The sequence below is a fragment of the Scyliorhinus canicula genome, chromosome 4 (genome assembly GCF_902713615.1).
Source record: "Scyliorhinus canicula chromosome 4, sScyCan1.1, whole genome shotgun sequence".
NCBI classification, from domain to species: Eukaryota; Metazoa; Chordata; class Chondrichthyes; order Carcharhiniformes; family Scyliorhinidae; genus Scyliorhinus; species Scyliorhinus canicula.
In genome coordinates, this window is record NC_052149.1 from 210065880 (window position 1) to 210083541 (window position 17662).

General features: G+C 45.4%; 1 protein-coding gene across 4 annotated transcripts in view; it reads left to right on the top strand.

Moving 5' to 3' along the window:
- Positions 1-398: 398 nt before the first annotated feature.
- LOC119965350 (gamma-aminobutyric acid receptor subunit gamma-2) overlaps positions 399-17662 on the top strand; it is a 172119-nt gene continuing 154855 nt past the window's right edge. Inside the window, exons 1-4 of one of the 4 annotated variants that reach the window (XM_038796000.1) lie at positions 399-811; positions 1060-1279; positions 10530-10678; positions 10817-10884. In XM_038796000.1, the coding sequence (XP_038651928.1) occupies positions 1161-1279; positions 10530-10678; positions 10817-10884 (336 nt within the window). In that variant the 5' untranslated portion in view covers positions 399-811; positions 1060-1160. Of the gene's footprint in view, positions 812-1056; positions 1280-10529; positions 10679-10816; positions 10885-17662 lie in introns of all 4 variants that reach the window. The other 3 variants (XM_038795999.1, XM_038795998.1, XM_038796001.1) reach the window with 3 other exon arrangements.

The following is a 17662-nucleotide window of genomic DNA, read 5'->3' on the forward strand; positions in this document are numbered from 1 at the left end:
GCTTGTGTTCTTGGAGAGCTGCTGTCATGTCTTAAAGTGAACTTAACAAATTAACTTTTTTTTTGAACAATGTGTATTTTTTTAAATTAAGTGCAAACCTGCTAAAATTGAAAAGATCATCTCAGTCAAAATTGAAAAGGGAAGCTGGGGTTCGGGGGGGGGGGGGGGGTTGGAATGAGCTTCAGAGGCATTTCTTTAATCAAATAAACCCGCTCATTCTGTCCCTGTCTGCCATTGGGGATCACACTGCGAGCAGACTGGTCACAGGGACAATAGGACTGGACTTGAAATTGTTCAGTAGCAAGAAGTGGATGTCAGTCAGCGTTGAAGTGGCTCAACAGACCACTGGAATGCGTTCAGCACCAAAAGCAAGAGGAGAGCACAGGAATTTGCTGTGATTTTTGTCTGGGAATAGTTGGGAGCGGATAGGTGCTGCAAAATCACCACCTTTCCTGCCTGAGGCTCCCTCGGATACGAGGGGAATGTGGTTAAGATTGAGGCTCTTGAGTGTGTGTTTAAACTTGGATTACAGGAGGTTGCTATGACACACTTCGCCCTCTGTACTGCTCTCTCTCTCTCTCTACCTCTCTCTTTAGCTTTCACGTGGAATCGCATCCATTACAGTTAGAGCAGCTACGTATAATACCAAGCTAAAAAAAACAGCCAAATCAGCAGCGTCTCGAACCATACTGGGGCTTGTGACGGTATATTTACCACAGGAAACGTCGTGGATTTTATTGGTTTCAAAGGGAAGGTTCCTGTAATGTCTGGATTAATGTCACAATTCTAAAAAAAAAACCCGGAATATAAGGTAAATATGCACATGTAATAAAGATACCATTTTCCAAAGCACATTAAAGAAACCTGCCTCGGTGCTCCCGTCTCCGAGATTGATTTGCAATCGAAATTAAATGAAATGTTTGGGTGTAAAGCGTAATAAACTTATTTCCCTACTAGTTCCGATTGTAAATGTGTCATTCCCTGGGAGACGGGGTTTTTTTTGGGGGGGGGGGGGGGGGGGGTTGCTGTCTGATCTGACGTTTAAATTGTCTTCAGCAGGCTGCCGATCGCTTGCCGCACGCCAAGAACCAAGTTGAAGCTGCCTTGTGCTATGCTTCTGAGTGGATATCGGCGGTGAGCGGACCGAGCCGACGACACGGATGAAACGAGAGATGGCTTCCCGCAAAATACATCTCCAGTGTCCCATCGCGTCCAATAACGCCTCTTACCTCAGCAAGGTAATCTTCTGGACATTTCTGATCGCCTGTCTTCCATCCTGGTGAGTAGTTGGCAATTGTTTTCCGCTTTGCCTGTGCCTTAGCGTTTTCCAGAATAGAATTAGAATTGGAAACCCCCTCAACCACCCCCCCTCCTCCCCCATTACTGCATTCACGAGAAGGCTTTAGCTTCCTATCAGGTGTTCCACAGTTCCGTTGCTATGGGTCATAGGGACTGTTCAAATTTCAACTTGGCTTTATGTGTGTTTATTTTTCCTGAAATATTGTAACATGTCAAACTCTCTATCGCATTCCCCTGCAAGCCTGGGGCAGAATTCGGCTTCCATCGCCCACATAGCCTTCGTGGCGGAGAAAGGGATCATAGGATTCCTCTGCATGGCTCCTCTCTCTTCCTATGTTTTTTTTAAAAACATGGGATGGTTTGCAGGGGACGCCAGAAAGGACGGTTGTTCGATCACAGCTTCCTCGGTCCCCGTTTAAAGGCTTTCCATTGCAACAAACCCCCCCCCCCCCCCCCCCCCCCCACCGCCTATTTCCCATGCCCTCCCCTGTAGGTCATAGTTTGCCCCACACCTGGCAGTCGTCCAACCAAATATGCATTCTCAGTCACGTATTCTGACAAATAAAGGGCACTGGGGCTGACATACCTTACACCCAGTTACATAAACACGTGCCTGTACACACACACACACACACACACAAAGACATGTAGCTGCTTTGTTTGACAGCTGTCAGCATGGAGTGAAAGTCTCCATGAATCCAGGTTGCACATCGTCCAGCCAGCCAATGGAGCGCAAAGGGCGATCAGATGGAGCAGTGGCACCAAGTGTTTTACGAATGGCTCTAATGGGACACAGGCCCTGTCAGGTTTATACCAGCCTTGGAAAGCCGCCCTGACGTTTGGGATTCCCAAGTTTATTGGTGGTGAGGTGAGGGCAGGAGCTGGGGTGAATGATGCATCCAATCTCTTCCCACGCTTGAAAGATTGAATATGTCACCTGTGGCTGTCCCCAACAATTGAAAAGATAAATACATTTGCAAAGTTAGACAACGCAACACAGGTTTCCCAACATTGGGGTTACAGAGAAGTCCCAGATTAAATTGATTTGATGGCGACACATTAAAATTGGACTTTATAGATAGGTCATGAAGAGGACTACACGTAGGTGTCATCATACTGTGCTAAGATTTCCATTGCAGAGGCAGTAATGTAGGGACGTGCAGTTAAACAATTATGTAGAGATTGGAGAGAAGGACACCTGTTATTTTTCAATAGAAAAAAGTTTGCCCTTTGTGGATTGAATAGATGGCCTGATGAAAACAGAAAAGTGGCCTTACATCACACCATTCCATTCTCAACCATGTTGGTAATCTGTGGCCTGGGCCAGATTATGCATTAATTTTATTAGATTTTTTTTTAAAATGCTGCAAGGAAAGAGAAGACAACCAATTTTCTTTGTAACCAAAGCCTTTGGATACTAAACCACAACAAATGGATAATTTAGAGCTGCCTTTCCCTATATCACCCTTCCTCTCCCATCCCACCACACACATGTCTTGGAAGTATTTTCTTTAAGTTTTCCTTGGGTGAGTATGTGGAGTTTGCGCATTCTCTCTGTGTCTGTGTGGGTTTCTTCCGGTTGCTCCGGTGTCCTCCGACAGTCCAAAAATGTGAGGGTTAGGTGGAATGGCCGTGCTAAATTTGTCCAAACATTTAGGTGGGGTTACAGGGATAGGACTGGTGCGTGGGCCTCGGTAGGGTGCTCTTTTGGAGGGTCAGTGCAGACTCGATGAGCGAATGGCTTCCTTCTACACTAGCAATTGTATGATTCAAAGTTAGGAAAAGATAAAAACGCATGGAAATGTTGAATAAATGTTACACATTGAACAGTTTTCAAAAATGAGAAAGTATAATGTATTATAATCTATATTTTTACAGAAACACCGAGACATCTATTTTATTTCATGCAATATTTTATGAGCAACTCTGCTCTTTTGGGCTGAGATTTACAATCTGATGATCTTAAACCTAAACTTTATTTTTTTTTAACACGCTTTGCTTTCTGATAACATCAAGCTGCCTGTCAAGTATAAAGGAAAGATCATTTTGGGCCTGCTAATTAACTCAGTGACTGTGTCTGTTATATAGTTTTTAAAAGATCACAAGCTCATATGGTGGCACTTTTTCCTTTAGCGTGTGCAGTAATCACCAAAACAGGCGATGGCTGCCGCAGTGGCTAAATTAAACTCTCTGAGACCTCTGAATTTTGTGCGGGGAGGGGACAGTCTTCAATGATGTGAATCATTGATGGTGACACTGTCTATTACAGAACAAAGAGGGATACCAAAGATTAACTATGACATGTTCCAGTCTCTAATTTCCCTGAAAATATAATAACTATTATCATAAGCCAATATTATTTGATAGAATGATTCCAATTTATATATAGTGATGTTAATAAGGTATGTAGTGCTTACTGAAGTTTGTACTGACCATATTGAAATAAACACTGAAGTTGTAATTTTACTGATGTGCTTTCAATAATGGCACACACCATGCTATATATTATTCAAAACTACAGTTTTGAGTCCATTTTTTAGTTATGTATCAACAATTGACCCAAAACCTTTAGATTTGTTTGCATAATGCCTTGTAGCCATTGCTCAGAGAATGACATTTCTACTTTGCAAACACATTTATGTTTTGGTGTGAAATAAATTAAGTGGTTAAGTTATCCTAAGAATAATAATCTTTAATTATCGTCACAAGTAGGCTTACATTAACACTGCAATGAAGTTACTGTGAAAATCCCCTAGTTGCCACACTCAGGCGCCTGTTTGGGTACACTGAGGGAGAATTCAGAATGTCCAATTCACCTAACAAGCACTTCTTTCGGGATTTGTGGGAGGAAATCCACACAGACACAGGGAGAACATGCAGGCTCCGTACAGACAGTGACCCAAGCGGGTATCGAACCTGAGACCTTGGCACTGCGAAGCAACAGTGTTAACCACCATGCTACCGTGTCATGCATATTCAAGCCAATGTTATATACTCATTGATGACCACATGTCTTAAGTCAGTATCTTGCATGGCAATTACAAAGGCCCATTCTGGAGACATAAAAGAAATCTCACACTCCAGTTCAGCACACTCCAATGCAGCACAGAGGAAGGGCTGCACTGTCAGAGGTACTCTCTTTTGGATGAAATATTTGTCAGAGGTTGCATCTCCCCTTTCAGATAATCGTACAAGCTCACATGGCACTATTTCAAAGAGGAGCAGCAGATATTTCCCTCATATCCTGGTCAAAATTTATTTCTCAGCCAGCATCACAATCGGATCATCTGCTCATGATTTAATTCCTGTTTGTGGGGCCTTGCTGTGCACAAACTGGCTCTCATTTCTCCAACAACAAAACTGTGACTTCACTTTGCAAGTACTTCACTGGTTAGAAAGTGTTTTGAGATTTCCTGAGGTTGTGAAGACACTATGTAAAATACAAGACTTTCTCAATTATAACTTCCATTATGTCACTTGAAATTTAGTTGCAAGGAATATGAATCATCAATCAAGGGTATTTAGTAATACTTTCAAAGGACTTTCATGTGTTGGTATGAAATAAGTCTTAAGTGATAAAGTTATCTGAAGAAGCACAGCAACATGAAAAATAAGTGAATACTAAATTAAAACAGAAAATGGTGTAAATACTCAGCAGGCCTGAGAAACAGCAGAGAAACAGAGTTAACCTTTTAGGTGGATTACCTTTCATTAGAACTAGGACAAGTGAGAAATATAATCAGTTTTAAATAGGTCAAATGAAGGAGGGTGGAAAAAGAAGAAAAGGGAGGGTTACTGACTTGAGAAGTTAACTCTGTTTCCCTCCATAGATGTCACCTGGCCTACTGAGTACTTGAAGCATCTTCTGTTTTTTTAACAAAATGGGAGGTCCGTGATCGGGTGGATGATGGGAGACATTCAATGGCAAATGACTTGAGACAGATGAGTTGGAGCAGAGCCAAGGTAATGGGACAAACAAAGAAACAAAATAAATAAAAGCAGAAAATGCTGGATAAATCCAACAGGTTTGGCAGCGTCTGTGGAGAGAGAAATTGAGTTAATGTATTGAGTGTGTATGACCTTTCCATAGGAGAAACATACAGACTCAAAACTTTAAACTCTGGTTCTCTCTGTACAGATGTTGCCTGGCCTGCTTACTTTTCCCAGCATTTTTTGCTTTTATTTCAGATTCAGATCACCTGGACTACACCCCAGGGTTCTAAAAGAGATAGCTGAGGAGATTGTGGAGGCATTGGTGGTGATCTTTCAGGAATCACTGGAGGCAGGGAGGATCCCAGAGGACTGGAAAGTGGCTAATGTAACACCCCTGTTTAAGAAAGGAGGGAGGCAGAAGATGGGAAATTAAAGGCCGGTTAGCCTGACTTTGGTCATTGGTAAGAATTTGGAGCCCATTATTAAAGATAAGATCGCGGAGTTCTTGGAAGTGCATGATAAAATAGGACTGAGTCAGCACGGCTTCATCAAGGAGAGGTTATGTCTGACAATCTGTTAGAGTTTTTTGAGGAGGTAACAAGGAAGTTAGACAAAGGAGAACCAGTGGGCGCGATTTATTTAGATTTCCAGAAAGCCTTTGACAAGGTGTTGCACAGGAGAGTGTTAAATAAGTTAAGAGCCCATAGTGTTAAGGGTAAGATCCTGGCATCGATAGAGGATTGGCTGACTGGAAGAAGGCAGAGAGTGGGGATAAAGAGGTCTTTCCCAGGATGGCAGCCGATGACTAGTGGTGTGCCTCAGGGGCCGCTGCTGGGACCACAACCTTTCACAATATACATTAACAATCTGGAAGAAGGAGCTGAAGGCATTGTTGCTAAGTTTGCAGATGATACAAAGATATGTTGAGGGGCAGGTAGTGTTGAGGAAGTAGGGGGGCTGCAGGAGGACTTGGACAGGCGAGGAGAGTGGGCAAAGAAATGACAGCTGGAATAAACTGTGGAAAAGTGTGAGGTTATGCACTTTTGAAGGAGAAATGGAGGCATAGACTATTTTCTAAATGGGGAAATCAGAAGCACAAAGGGACTTGGGAGTCCTTGTTCAAGATTCTTTTCAGGTTAACGTACAGGTTCCATCGGCAGTTAGGAAGACAAATGCAATGTTGGCATTCATGTCGAGAGGGCTGGAATACAAGAGCAGGGATGTAACTCTGAGGTTGTATAAGGCTCTTGTCAGACCCCATTTGGAATATTGTGAGTAGTTTTGGGCCCCGTATCTAAGGAAGGATGCGCTGGCCTTGGGAAGGGTCCAGAGGAGGCTCACGAGAATGATCCCTGGAATGAAGACCTTGGTATGAGGAACGCTTGAGGACTCTGGGTTTGTGCTCGTTGGAGTTTAGAAGGATGAGGGGAGATCTTATTGAAACTTACAGGATACAGCGAGGCCTGGATAGAATGGACGTAGAGAGGATGTTTCCACTTTTAGGATAAACTGGAACCAGAGGACACAATCTCAGGCTAAAGGGACAATCCTTTAAAACAGAGATGAAGAGGAATTTCTTCAGCCAGAGGGTGGTGAATCTGTGCAACTCTTTGCCGCAGAAGGCTATGGAGGCCAAATCACTGAGTGTCTTTAAGACAGAGATAGATAGGTTCTTGATTAATAAGGGGATCAGGGATTATGGGGAGAAGGCAGGAGAATGGGGATGAGAAAAATATCAGCCATGATTGAATGGCAAAGCAGACTCGATGGACCGAGTGGCCTAATTCTGCTCCTACGTCTCATATTTCCATCATCCATAGTATTTTGTTTTTATAAGGAAACAAAAGATGGACCTGAGGAGGTGTGAAAAGCAGAATAATGAACAGCTTCAAAGACAAGGAGCTGGATTTTCCATGGGGTCGGGAGCTACTACTCATCCCACCTCAGAAGAAAAGTCAGTCTCAAACGGATCAACTCTTTAAAAGACTTCCCCTCAGTGGCATCACGCTGTGGGCAGGCTATACCGGCTCAGGGCCAGACATCCGCCCCCTCAGAAAGTCTCACCTTTGAGAACTGCCGATGAATTTGATCGGCCATCAACTTTCACAGTCCTCGTGGCAATTGAAATCAGAAATTGGAGCTGTTGGTGGGACTGGAAGGATGCAAAGGAGGAAGAGTGATGCCAATTCTCCACCTTGTACCCACGCCGACATCTCTGTCCTTGGCTTCCTGCAGTGTTCCTATGAAGTTGAATGTAAGCTCGAGCAACAGCATCTCATCTTGCACATTCCAACCTTTTGGACTAGCACTGAATTCAACAATTTCCAACCTGGAATAAGTCCTGGGGTTTTCAGGGCAGGAAGGGATTGGAGAGCTTAGGGAAAGGGAGGCAGGGGGGAAAGGGGGTTAGCCTTTGGAGGGCTGGCAGTGAGGGACAACAGGAGGGTGACATCTTTGGGGTGGAATGGGGGGGGTCACCCCCTGAATGATGTGCCCCCCATCTCCCCCCCCCTACCTTCCCATTTTTTTCAAATGAGTTCTTTCAAAATCAGGCTTTAGACTCTGACACACCTTCCACTGCTTAACCCTTCCTGACAGTGAGGCAGATTGAGTGCCCACTAACTTCTTGCAAGTTAGTTTGTTTTAAAGCGTGGCACGGTAGCACAGTGGTTAGCACTGTTGCTTCCCAGCACCAGGGTCCCGGGTTCGATTCCCGGCTTGTTTCAATGTCTGTGCGGAGTTGGCACGTTCTCCCCCTGTCTGCGTGGGTTTCCTCCAGGCGCTCCGATTTCCTCCCACAAGTGCTGAAAGACGTGCTGTTAGGTAATTTCGGCATTCTGAATTCTCTCTCTGTGTACCCGAACAGGCGCCGGAATGTAGCGACTAGGGGCTTTTCACAGTAACTTAATAGAGGCAGCACGGTAGCACAGTGGTAGCACAAATGCTTCACAGCTCCAGGGTCCCAGGTTCAAATCCCAGCTTGGGTCACTGTCTGTGCGGAGTCTGCACATTCTCCCCGTGTGTGCGTGGGTTTCCTCCGGGTGCTCTGGTTTCCTCCCACAGTCCAAAGATGTGCAGGTTAGGTGGATTGGCCATGCTAAATTGCCCTTAGGGTCCAAATTGCCCTTAATGTTAGGTGGGGTTACTGGGTTATAAGGTGGAGGTATGGGCTTGGGTAGGGTGCTCTTTGAAAGAGCCGGTGCAGACTCGATGGGCCGAATGCCCTCCTTCTGCACTGTAAATTCTATGAGATATGAGATCAAAGTTGAGCAGTTAAGGTCTTCTCAGGCCTAAGGATGGGTGCACGGCCTACCCACACTCTGTATTTTGGGGAATGGGTTCGGGGTGGGCAGGAAGGAGCTGGGCTGTACAACCAACACACTTTGGGCTCCCGTGGAAAATACGGCTGGCAGGGTGCTGTAAAATCCAGCCCAAGAAAAGTGAGATTAAAATCAACACATTCAAGGAAGAGGAAATAAAATGTAGGGCAAAGGTTAGGACAGAGAGGTTGGAAATTGTTAAACACAGTGCTAGTCCAAAAGGTTGGAATGTGCAAGGTGAGATTCTGTTCCTTGAGCTTACATTCAGCTTCACAGGAACACTGCAGGAAGCCAAGGACAGAGATTTCAGCGTGGGTGCAAGGTGGATAATTAACATGACCACTCACAGAAGCTCGGTTTCACGATTACAGACTGAATGGCGGTTTTCCACAAAATGGTCACCGAATCTGCGTTTGGTCTCCACAGAGCAGAGCAGACCGTTTTGTGAGCAGGGAATATGGTGTAAAAATGTGAAAGCAGTTTCAAGGGGAAGGAGTATTTAAGTCCTTGAACGATGAGAAGGGTAGGTGTTATATCTCATGCAATTGCATGGAAAGGTGTTGTGGGACAGTGATGGGCTGTTGGGGGTTATTGAGGAGTGGGCCAGGGTGTCGTAGATTGTCTTTTGGAATACCGAAAGGGAAGGGGAAGGGAAGATGGGTTTGGGCACATGATGCTGGAGGTGGCAGAAAGGGTGGAATTTCATCCATTTGATATAGAGGATGCTGGGTGCAAGGTGAGGACAAAGCGAATCCTATCATGCCTCTTGGAGGGAGGGGAAGGGTTGAAAGCAGGTGCGGGAAATGGGATGGAGAAAGTCAAGAACCCTGTCATACATGGTGGGGGGGGGGGAAGGGGGGGGGGGGGATAATCCTCAGTTGAGGAAAAAGAAGGATATTTCAGAAACGCTAATGTGGAATGTTGCATCAAGAGAAAAGATGTGATGAAGATGGAGAAACTGTGAAAATGGAATGGAGCCCTTATCGAACTGTACAGGAAATATAGCCAAGAGAGCTGTGGAAAATTAGTTGGTTTCTGGTGAATATTTGCTGATGGCGTCTCTCCAGAAATGGAATCAGAGAAGTTGAGGAGGGCAAGGGAAGTGTCTGAGATAGACGTGAAGGTAAGAGAGGGTGGAAATTGGAACCAAAGCTGAAATTTTCCCCTTCAGTATCAGAGGAGGAAACAACTCCAAAATAGTCATCAATGTACTGGAAAAGGAGTTGAGGGAGGGGACCTGAGTACTGGAACAAGAAGTCTTCCACATCTCTCACAAAAAGGCAGGCACAGCCAGAAATCACTCATATTTGGAGAAAGTGAGAAGAGCTAAATGAGAAATTATTTAAGTTTAGCTGGAAGAGGAGGGTGCTGGGGGATGGAAACTGGTTGGACCATTCAAGGGAAAATGGAGAGCCTTCAGACTGTCCTCGTGGGGGATGGTGGTGTAGAGATATTGGCAGCCCATTGCGAAGAGGAGACAATGAGGGTCAGGAAATTGAAAACTGTCAGAAGTAACAAAGGGCAACAGAAGAGTCACAGATTTAGATGGACCAGGGGAAAAAAATAGAGTCAAGATTGGCTGTTCAGGGTTGGGGGCCTATGAAGTTTCTAGAAGAATGTCAATGTTACATAGTCATTGAGCATCCCATATCGCAAATCTAAATTTTGTACATAAATTAATTATTTCACATATTATTTTCCTATGCATTCTGATTATTGAATGAAGTAATCCCCAGAAGCATTCTCACCATCAGCTGGTTGCATTCTCACATATCCTTATTATTCCTCTTTCTGTTCTGGCTGCACTAATACACTGTGTGAAACAGCAGATGTAATGTGAAAATTGTGGGTAGGAAATCTGACATAACTGGCTTGTGGCAGTGAATCTCCTAAATAAAGAATATTTCATTCCCGATGTATCTCACTATTGATTGGTGACTTTTTTCTTTGTATTTTTTTATCTCTTAATTTTCCAAGTTCTGGCAAAAATGAAGATGAAGACTATGAAGATTTGATACTTAACAAAACATGGGTATTGACTCCAAAAGTTTATGAAAGCGATGTTACTCTTATTTTAAACAATTTATTGGAAGGGTATGACAATAAACTCAGGCCTGATATAGGAGGTACGTGTACTTGAACCTCCATTTATGCAATTTTTTAAATTAATCTTTTTTTTTCAAAATTTCATGTGCATTTTTTTTTCAAAATTTAATTTCTAAATGAGAGCTCTAATCCTGACAACTTGGTATGTTTTATTCCAGTGAAGCCAACAATAATTGGTACTGACATGTATATAAATAGCATTGGTCCAGTGAATGCTATCAATATGGTAAGTAATACCAATATCAATCTTAACTTTTGAGTTATTAGAGTTGTAATGTTAATATGTCAAATTTTGATTGATTTGGATCTTTGATTTCTGAATAATCTTTGGGTCATGAGAACAGGAGCAGGAAAAGGCCTTACAGCTTCTTGAGCTTGACTTACCATTCGACAAAATCAACGCTGATCTGATTTTGACCTCATCCCCACTTTCTGGCCTGTCCCCCACGATCCTTGACACCCCAGCAGATGAAAAAAAGTTGTCTTACTCAGCCCTGAATATTCAATTACCCAGCCTCCATTGCGCTCTGGGGAAGGGAATTACAAAAATTAACCACACTAAGGGAAGAAATTTCTCCTCATCTCCGTCTTAAATGGAAGACCGCTCATTTTGAAAACGTGTCCCCTAAGTCTGAATTCTCCCAGGAGGGAAAATATCTTCTCATCATCTAAGCTGTCGAGCACCATCTCTGCCCGGCACCTCAGCTGTCGAGGCCCCTCAAAATCCTATATGTTTCCACCCAATCACCCCGCGCCGGCCTCCCTATTCTACGGCACGTTTTCGGCTGCCCACTGACAGCGCCGCCGCCCCCCCCCCCCCCGGGCGATTCTCCGGGCCCCGATGGCCCGAGTGGCCGACGGGTTTGGCCGAATTCCTGCCGGCGTGGATTACTCACCTCCCGCATGGCAGGACCTGGACGGTAAGTGCGCGAGGGCCGTCCTGGAGGGGGGGCGAAGGTATCCGACCCCGGGGGGGGGGGGGGGGGGGGGGGGGGGGGGGGCAAGGTGGCCTGGCCCGCAATTGGGGCCTACCGCAGACTGATTCCGTGGGGGCCTACTTTACTCCGTGCCGGGCCCCTGTAGGGCTCCGCCATATTGCCCGGGGGCCGGCAGGAGAAGGGAACCCCTGCACATGTGCAGAAATATGTGGCCCGTTCCACGCATGCATGGAAATATGCCGGCCGTTCTCGCATGCGCGAACTCGCGTGGGCATTCGGCGCCGGCTGGAGCTGTGGGAACTACTCCGGCAGCAACCTCGCCCCCTAGAAGGGGGAGAATTCCTCTTGAATGGTTGGCGCTGGTTTTCACGCCGGCGTGGGGACATAGCCCCATTATTGGAGAATTCCGCCCAAGATCATCTATATTCCTCTGTACCGTAGCATTCTGTAGCGTCTCTTCATTTAAATAATATTCTTGTTTTTCCATTCTTCCCACCAAACTAGACAGCTTCATATTTCCTCACATTATACTCCCTCTGTCTAACTTTTGCCCATTCACTGAACCTGTCTGTATCCTTCTGCAGTCTCTTTGTGTCCTTCTGACAACTTGCTTTCCTAAGTATCCTCAGAAAATTTGGCTACTCAATTTGGTCAACCTCAAACAAAATATTTTAATAGCCTGGTGTTCCACATGCTCAATGTACTGGCAGAAGTAAGTTTGGCTAAACCTGGTGATATTTTTATTCAAGCAGAGGAAGTGGGTGTTTCTTTTTTTTAAATTTTAGATTACCCAATTATTTTTTCCAATTAAGGGGCAATTTAGCATGGCCAATCCACCTACTCTGCACATTTTTGGGTTGTGGGGGCAAAACCCACGCAGACACGGGGAGAATGTGCAAACTCCACACGGACAGTGACCCAGAGCCGGGATCGCACCTGGGACCTCAGCGCTGTGAGGCGGTTGTGCTAACCACTAGGCCACCGTGTTGCCCGGAAGTGGGTGTTTCATAGCAAGGATGGTATTCATCATCTATTCCCAATTGTCTTTGAATCAATGCAGTCCATCTAGGTACACACACCATGTTGTTAGGTAGGGAGTTACAGGATTTTTACCTCATGATAATGTAGGAATGGCAATATAGTTCCAAGTCGGGATGGTATGTGATTTGCAGGGGAACATGTGCATTGTGGTATTTCTGTGTGCCTACAGCCCATGTTCTTCTCGGAGACCAGGTTTGTGGGTTTGGAACAAGCTGTTGAAGGAGCTTTGGCGAGTTTCTGAAGTGCATCTTGTAGATGGCACATCCCACAGCTTTGGTACATCTGTAGTTGATGGAATAAATACATTTCTGAGATGGCGGATGGGTTGCCAATCAAGCTGACTGGTCTAAATGGTGTCAAGCTTCTTGAGTGTTGAAGCTGTAGGCATTTAGTGGGGTGTGTTCTGTCATATTTCTAACTTATGACTTTCAGATAGTGGAAAGATTTTGGGGAGTTAGTGACATAGTCCAAAAAGTCAGTTGGTGAAGGGTAGAACTAGAGTCTGATTTAACACACATTAATAAGATTTATTTAAAGATTCACATTACAAACATATATCTTCTCGACAAAGAACCCCAATCACAGTGAGGAAATCTTATGAGAGCACAAGTGAATCTCCACGTAATGCCCACCACCAGCATAAAATGGATTTAATTAATATTCAACTAATAATCAGGAAGTAAGCTACTCACCACAAAATACCTCGCCTTTGACCTGCTCTTGTAGCCACAGTGTTTATGTGGCTGGCTGGCCCAGAGGTTTCTGGTTACTGATGGCTCTAAAACTGTTGATGGAGGATTCACCAATGGTGGTGCTCTTGAACATCAAGGGGTGGTGGTTAGAATTTCTTCTGCAGATGGTCATTGTCTGTCACTTGTGTAGTGAAAATGTACTTTCCACTTATTAGTCCAGCCTGAATATTGTCCAGGTCTTCCAGTCATGGATACAGACTGTTGCATTGAAGAAAAATCCCTGACAACATTCCGAGGTTATTTTATTGCAAATGCACTGTTGTGGTATATGCGATTTTTACATTCCAGTGTGATTATGTGCTGAGGCTTTATATTTACAACTGAATAGCCTTTTAAATGGTGTTATTTAGATATTTTTGGAAGGGTAGGCCAGTCTTTACAATGTTGGTAAATCCTGGGATTCAAATACAATAATGCCATCCACATGTCACATTTGCATGCTGGACATTTTGCCTTTTTGGCATCATTGCAGAAAAGCCTGTCTTTCATGGGTAAATCAAGACTCCCAGAGTGTTCAAATTACACATGAAAGTTGACTTTCATGTTTCCCATGTGGCAAATCAAGTTTCATGATTTATTTTGTATTTTTGTTTTCCTTTGTAATTCTGTGCACCATGCCTTGACAAGCCTCCTGGTATATTTGAGATGGGTGAATAGAAATTTGGATTTGCAGCACCTATATTTCAGGCACTACCGATCCGAAGTCCAAATATGGCAGGTAGAAAGCGTTCACAGATGTCTGACCAGAAATACGCTGTCAACCATGATTGAAAATTATGTTGTGCTGATGGTAGAGTCACATACTAGCAACATTTGAAGGCAAAATTATAATTGATGTTGGAGATGCTTCCTACAGGACCCACTCAACAATGCTTCCATCACCCCACTGATTCATTTGCCACACACTGATGTTGCAGAGCATAAAGTGGTGCTAACTCACCATCACCATTTAAAGGGACTGTACAGTACTTACAGGTCATTATTTCGCACTAGCCCAGCATAAATTGGAAGGCTCCAGTGCCTCAAAGTACAGGTGAGATGTGACCATGGGCAATGCATCAAGCTGGTCTGTTTCCGATACCCCAGCAGCAGTAATGACTCTTTCATCTGGTGCCAGTCCTCCATGCTACCATTAATTCAATTAAGCTACCAAGTTATAAGCTGGCTATTGGGTGGTGAGGGTTATATCCTCCGGACATTGCTTATGACTGCTCAACAATTCACACACAGCTCCAAAGCAGACCTAGAATTAGGGCTGTGCTCTGACAAGGAACAGCTGGCGTGCTGTTAGCGACACTTCTGCTAACTGGATTGTTCTGTAGGAGCTTTGCAGTACATGCCTGAGCTGGTATCCATAATTGCCTTCATCTGCACACTACAGGGACCAACCTTTACCACTACCTTGGCAGCGACAAGTGCAGGATGAGGAGAAGAAAACAGAAGAGGAAGATGATGATGAGATGGAGGTAGTGTAGCAAGTAATGCAATGCCTACTTGCCTGAACTTTCAGAGATCAGGGGCTGGATTCTCCCCTACCCGGCGGGGCGGGGGGCTCCGGCGGGATGGAGTGGTGTGAACCACTCTGGCGTTGGGCCACCCCAAAGGTGTGGATTTCTCTGCACCTTAAGGGGCCAAGCCCTCACGTTGAGGGGCTAGGCCCGCGCCGGAGTGGTTCCCCTCCCGTCGGCTGGCGTGGAAGGCCTTTGGCGCCACGCCAGCTGAAGCCAAAGGGACTTCGCCGGCTGGTGGAAGTCTGCGCATGCGCAGAGTGTCAGCGGCTGCTGACGTCATCCCCGCGCATGCGCAGGGGAGGGGGTCACTTCCGCATCGGCCATCGTGGAGGCTATGGCTGACGTGGAAGGAAAAGAGTGCCCCCACGGCACAGGCCCGCCCGCGGATCGGTGGGCCCTGATCGCGGGCCAGGCCACCGTGGGGGCATCCCCCGGGGTCAGATCAACCCGCCCCCCCCTCAGGACCCCGGAGCCTTCCCGCGCCGCCAGTCCCGCCGATAAGGGAGGTGGTTCGATTCACGCCGGCGGGACAGGCGTTACAGCAGCGAGACTTCGGCCCATCGCGGGCCGGAGAATCGCCGGGGGGGGGGGGTGTCCCACTGACCGGCGCGCGTAATTCCCACCGCTGCCGAATCCCCGGTGCCGGAGAATTCGGCGGCCGGCGGGGGCGGGATTCACGCCGCCTCCCCGTCGATTCTCCAACCCGGCGGGGGGTCGGAGAATCCAGCCCCAGCTCATTGAGACCTCACATCCCCATTCACCAACAGTGAAACAGCTTGCCGTTTCGTAGTGCAGAGTTTGAGCATTGCTGAAAAAAGAGACATGCTATTAAAGCTTTTCATCTTGACTAAACTCTGGCTCATTTCGCAGGGCAGTGCCTCAACCAATCAGAGACAACCTGACTCGTTTGAATTTCAACTAAGTTGGGCAGCTAACAGCGCCTCCACCAGAGTCCACTTGCCAACCAATCAGCACTCTCTTCTCATGGAGCATACATTGTTGTTCCCTCGTTACATTTTGGTAAAATCTTGCAAGTTATCCTGCTGAGTTTTGATAGCATGTCTCTTTTTTCAGCAATAGCCATGCGACTTTCTAACAAGCATCATTCAACAACATTCCTTTACTCTAATCTGTTGGGCCTTTTTACTTAAAGGACAACCACAGATTTGATACTCATTTTTCTATCCTTGTGTTCCTATAAAATGTTTCTCCAATGGATATAGCTTGGCTGGTAGAAGATTGATGAGCTTCAATTGGGGATATTTCAGGATCCTTAGAGGATGACCTTGAATATCTCTGGGCCTCAAGGGCCTGTCTTCGGACTGAACTATCCTAGTTTGGGCTGACTGATTGATTGACACTCACAGAAGCACTGGTTGTGTGTCTGACAGAGGAGCAGGCATGCTATCATCTTGAACAAGGGCTGCAGCTGCCGTTCCTATGGGACCATGTGCACACACCTTGCTGGTACATGCAGAAATGATGTGATGCCCTGGAAGTCGCTGAAGCCACAATCGTCGGCTCTTTTGAAAGAAGGTAATCAGTTTGTCCTCCCGTAGAAGCTATCAGTGATGTCAGGAGGCCCCATTAGGGCAAGGCAGGGGGTGGGGTTTGCACTGTGATGCTGATGGATCTGATCACTTGGTTTCTGTACAATGGTCTCTGTGCCCTCAAAAAGCCTTGGAAAATATTCAAATAGGGCTCCTCCATTCTTTATGATATTGCACACCAGCTTTCTTGCTGGCTTCTCAATGCACCAAGCATTTCCTGATCGATGTCCATCAGCTTTCTGCGACAGCCTGAATCTTCAAAGTTTGCATCTGAGTCTTCTAAAGAAGCATTTGTATGTAAACGATATTCTGACGAACTGGTCACGGGTTCCTGCTCCTCTGTTTGAGCTCCTGTGCACTCGTCAGAGCCCTAAAGAGTCATCAGATGCAGATACCTACTGTCACAAAGATGCTATGTGGAATTGATTTGATATATCTCGTTGGCTGTTTTCACATACTAAACTTTTTAAACAGGGACATTGCACTGAAAAACAAAGAAAGACTTAAAATGACTGTCAGTTTGCATCTGTGCAGCCACAGTCCATTTCATGGAGAGGTCTATGGGGGCTGCAACAGACAACCTTCTTGGAGGTGTGAAAGTTTATTTCCTGCATCATCCAAATGAAAGAATGAACCATTCAGGAGACAATTGCTGGAACATTAAATATAAATAATCTCAATTATCACAATGAAGAGGAGGAGTTGTGCCAAGTCATGAATTGATCAGCGTCCTTTTGGAATACACAATCAGCATGGAGGGAAGTCATGTATTACAACCCTTTGTGTGGATGTCGAATTTGGGATTTGGCAGAGATATTCTAGCTGCTGGAGGGAGTGGCTGTCTTTTGCCCTGTCTCTCTACAGTATTCCATCTAAACTTTGAACCCTGTTTTGCTGACTTAAGAGTGGGTCTACATTAGTATGTCATACAGAAATGCTCCACTAAAAGCCATTGGATTTCTAGAAGTGTTTCAAAAAGAAAATGGACATACCAACCATGACTTTAAATCAACTGTTTCAGTCGAAGAATCAACACATCTGGATACAATCAGCGAATCTTTATTAACTTTCCTTTTGCTTAACCTGCATGTCAATTTGACCACGTTTAGAACATAGAACATAGAACAGTACAGCACAGAACAGGCCCTTCGGCCCTCGATGTTGTGCCGAACAATGATCACCCTACTTAAACCCACGTAACCCGTATACCCA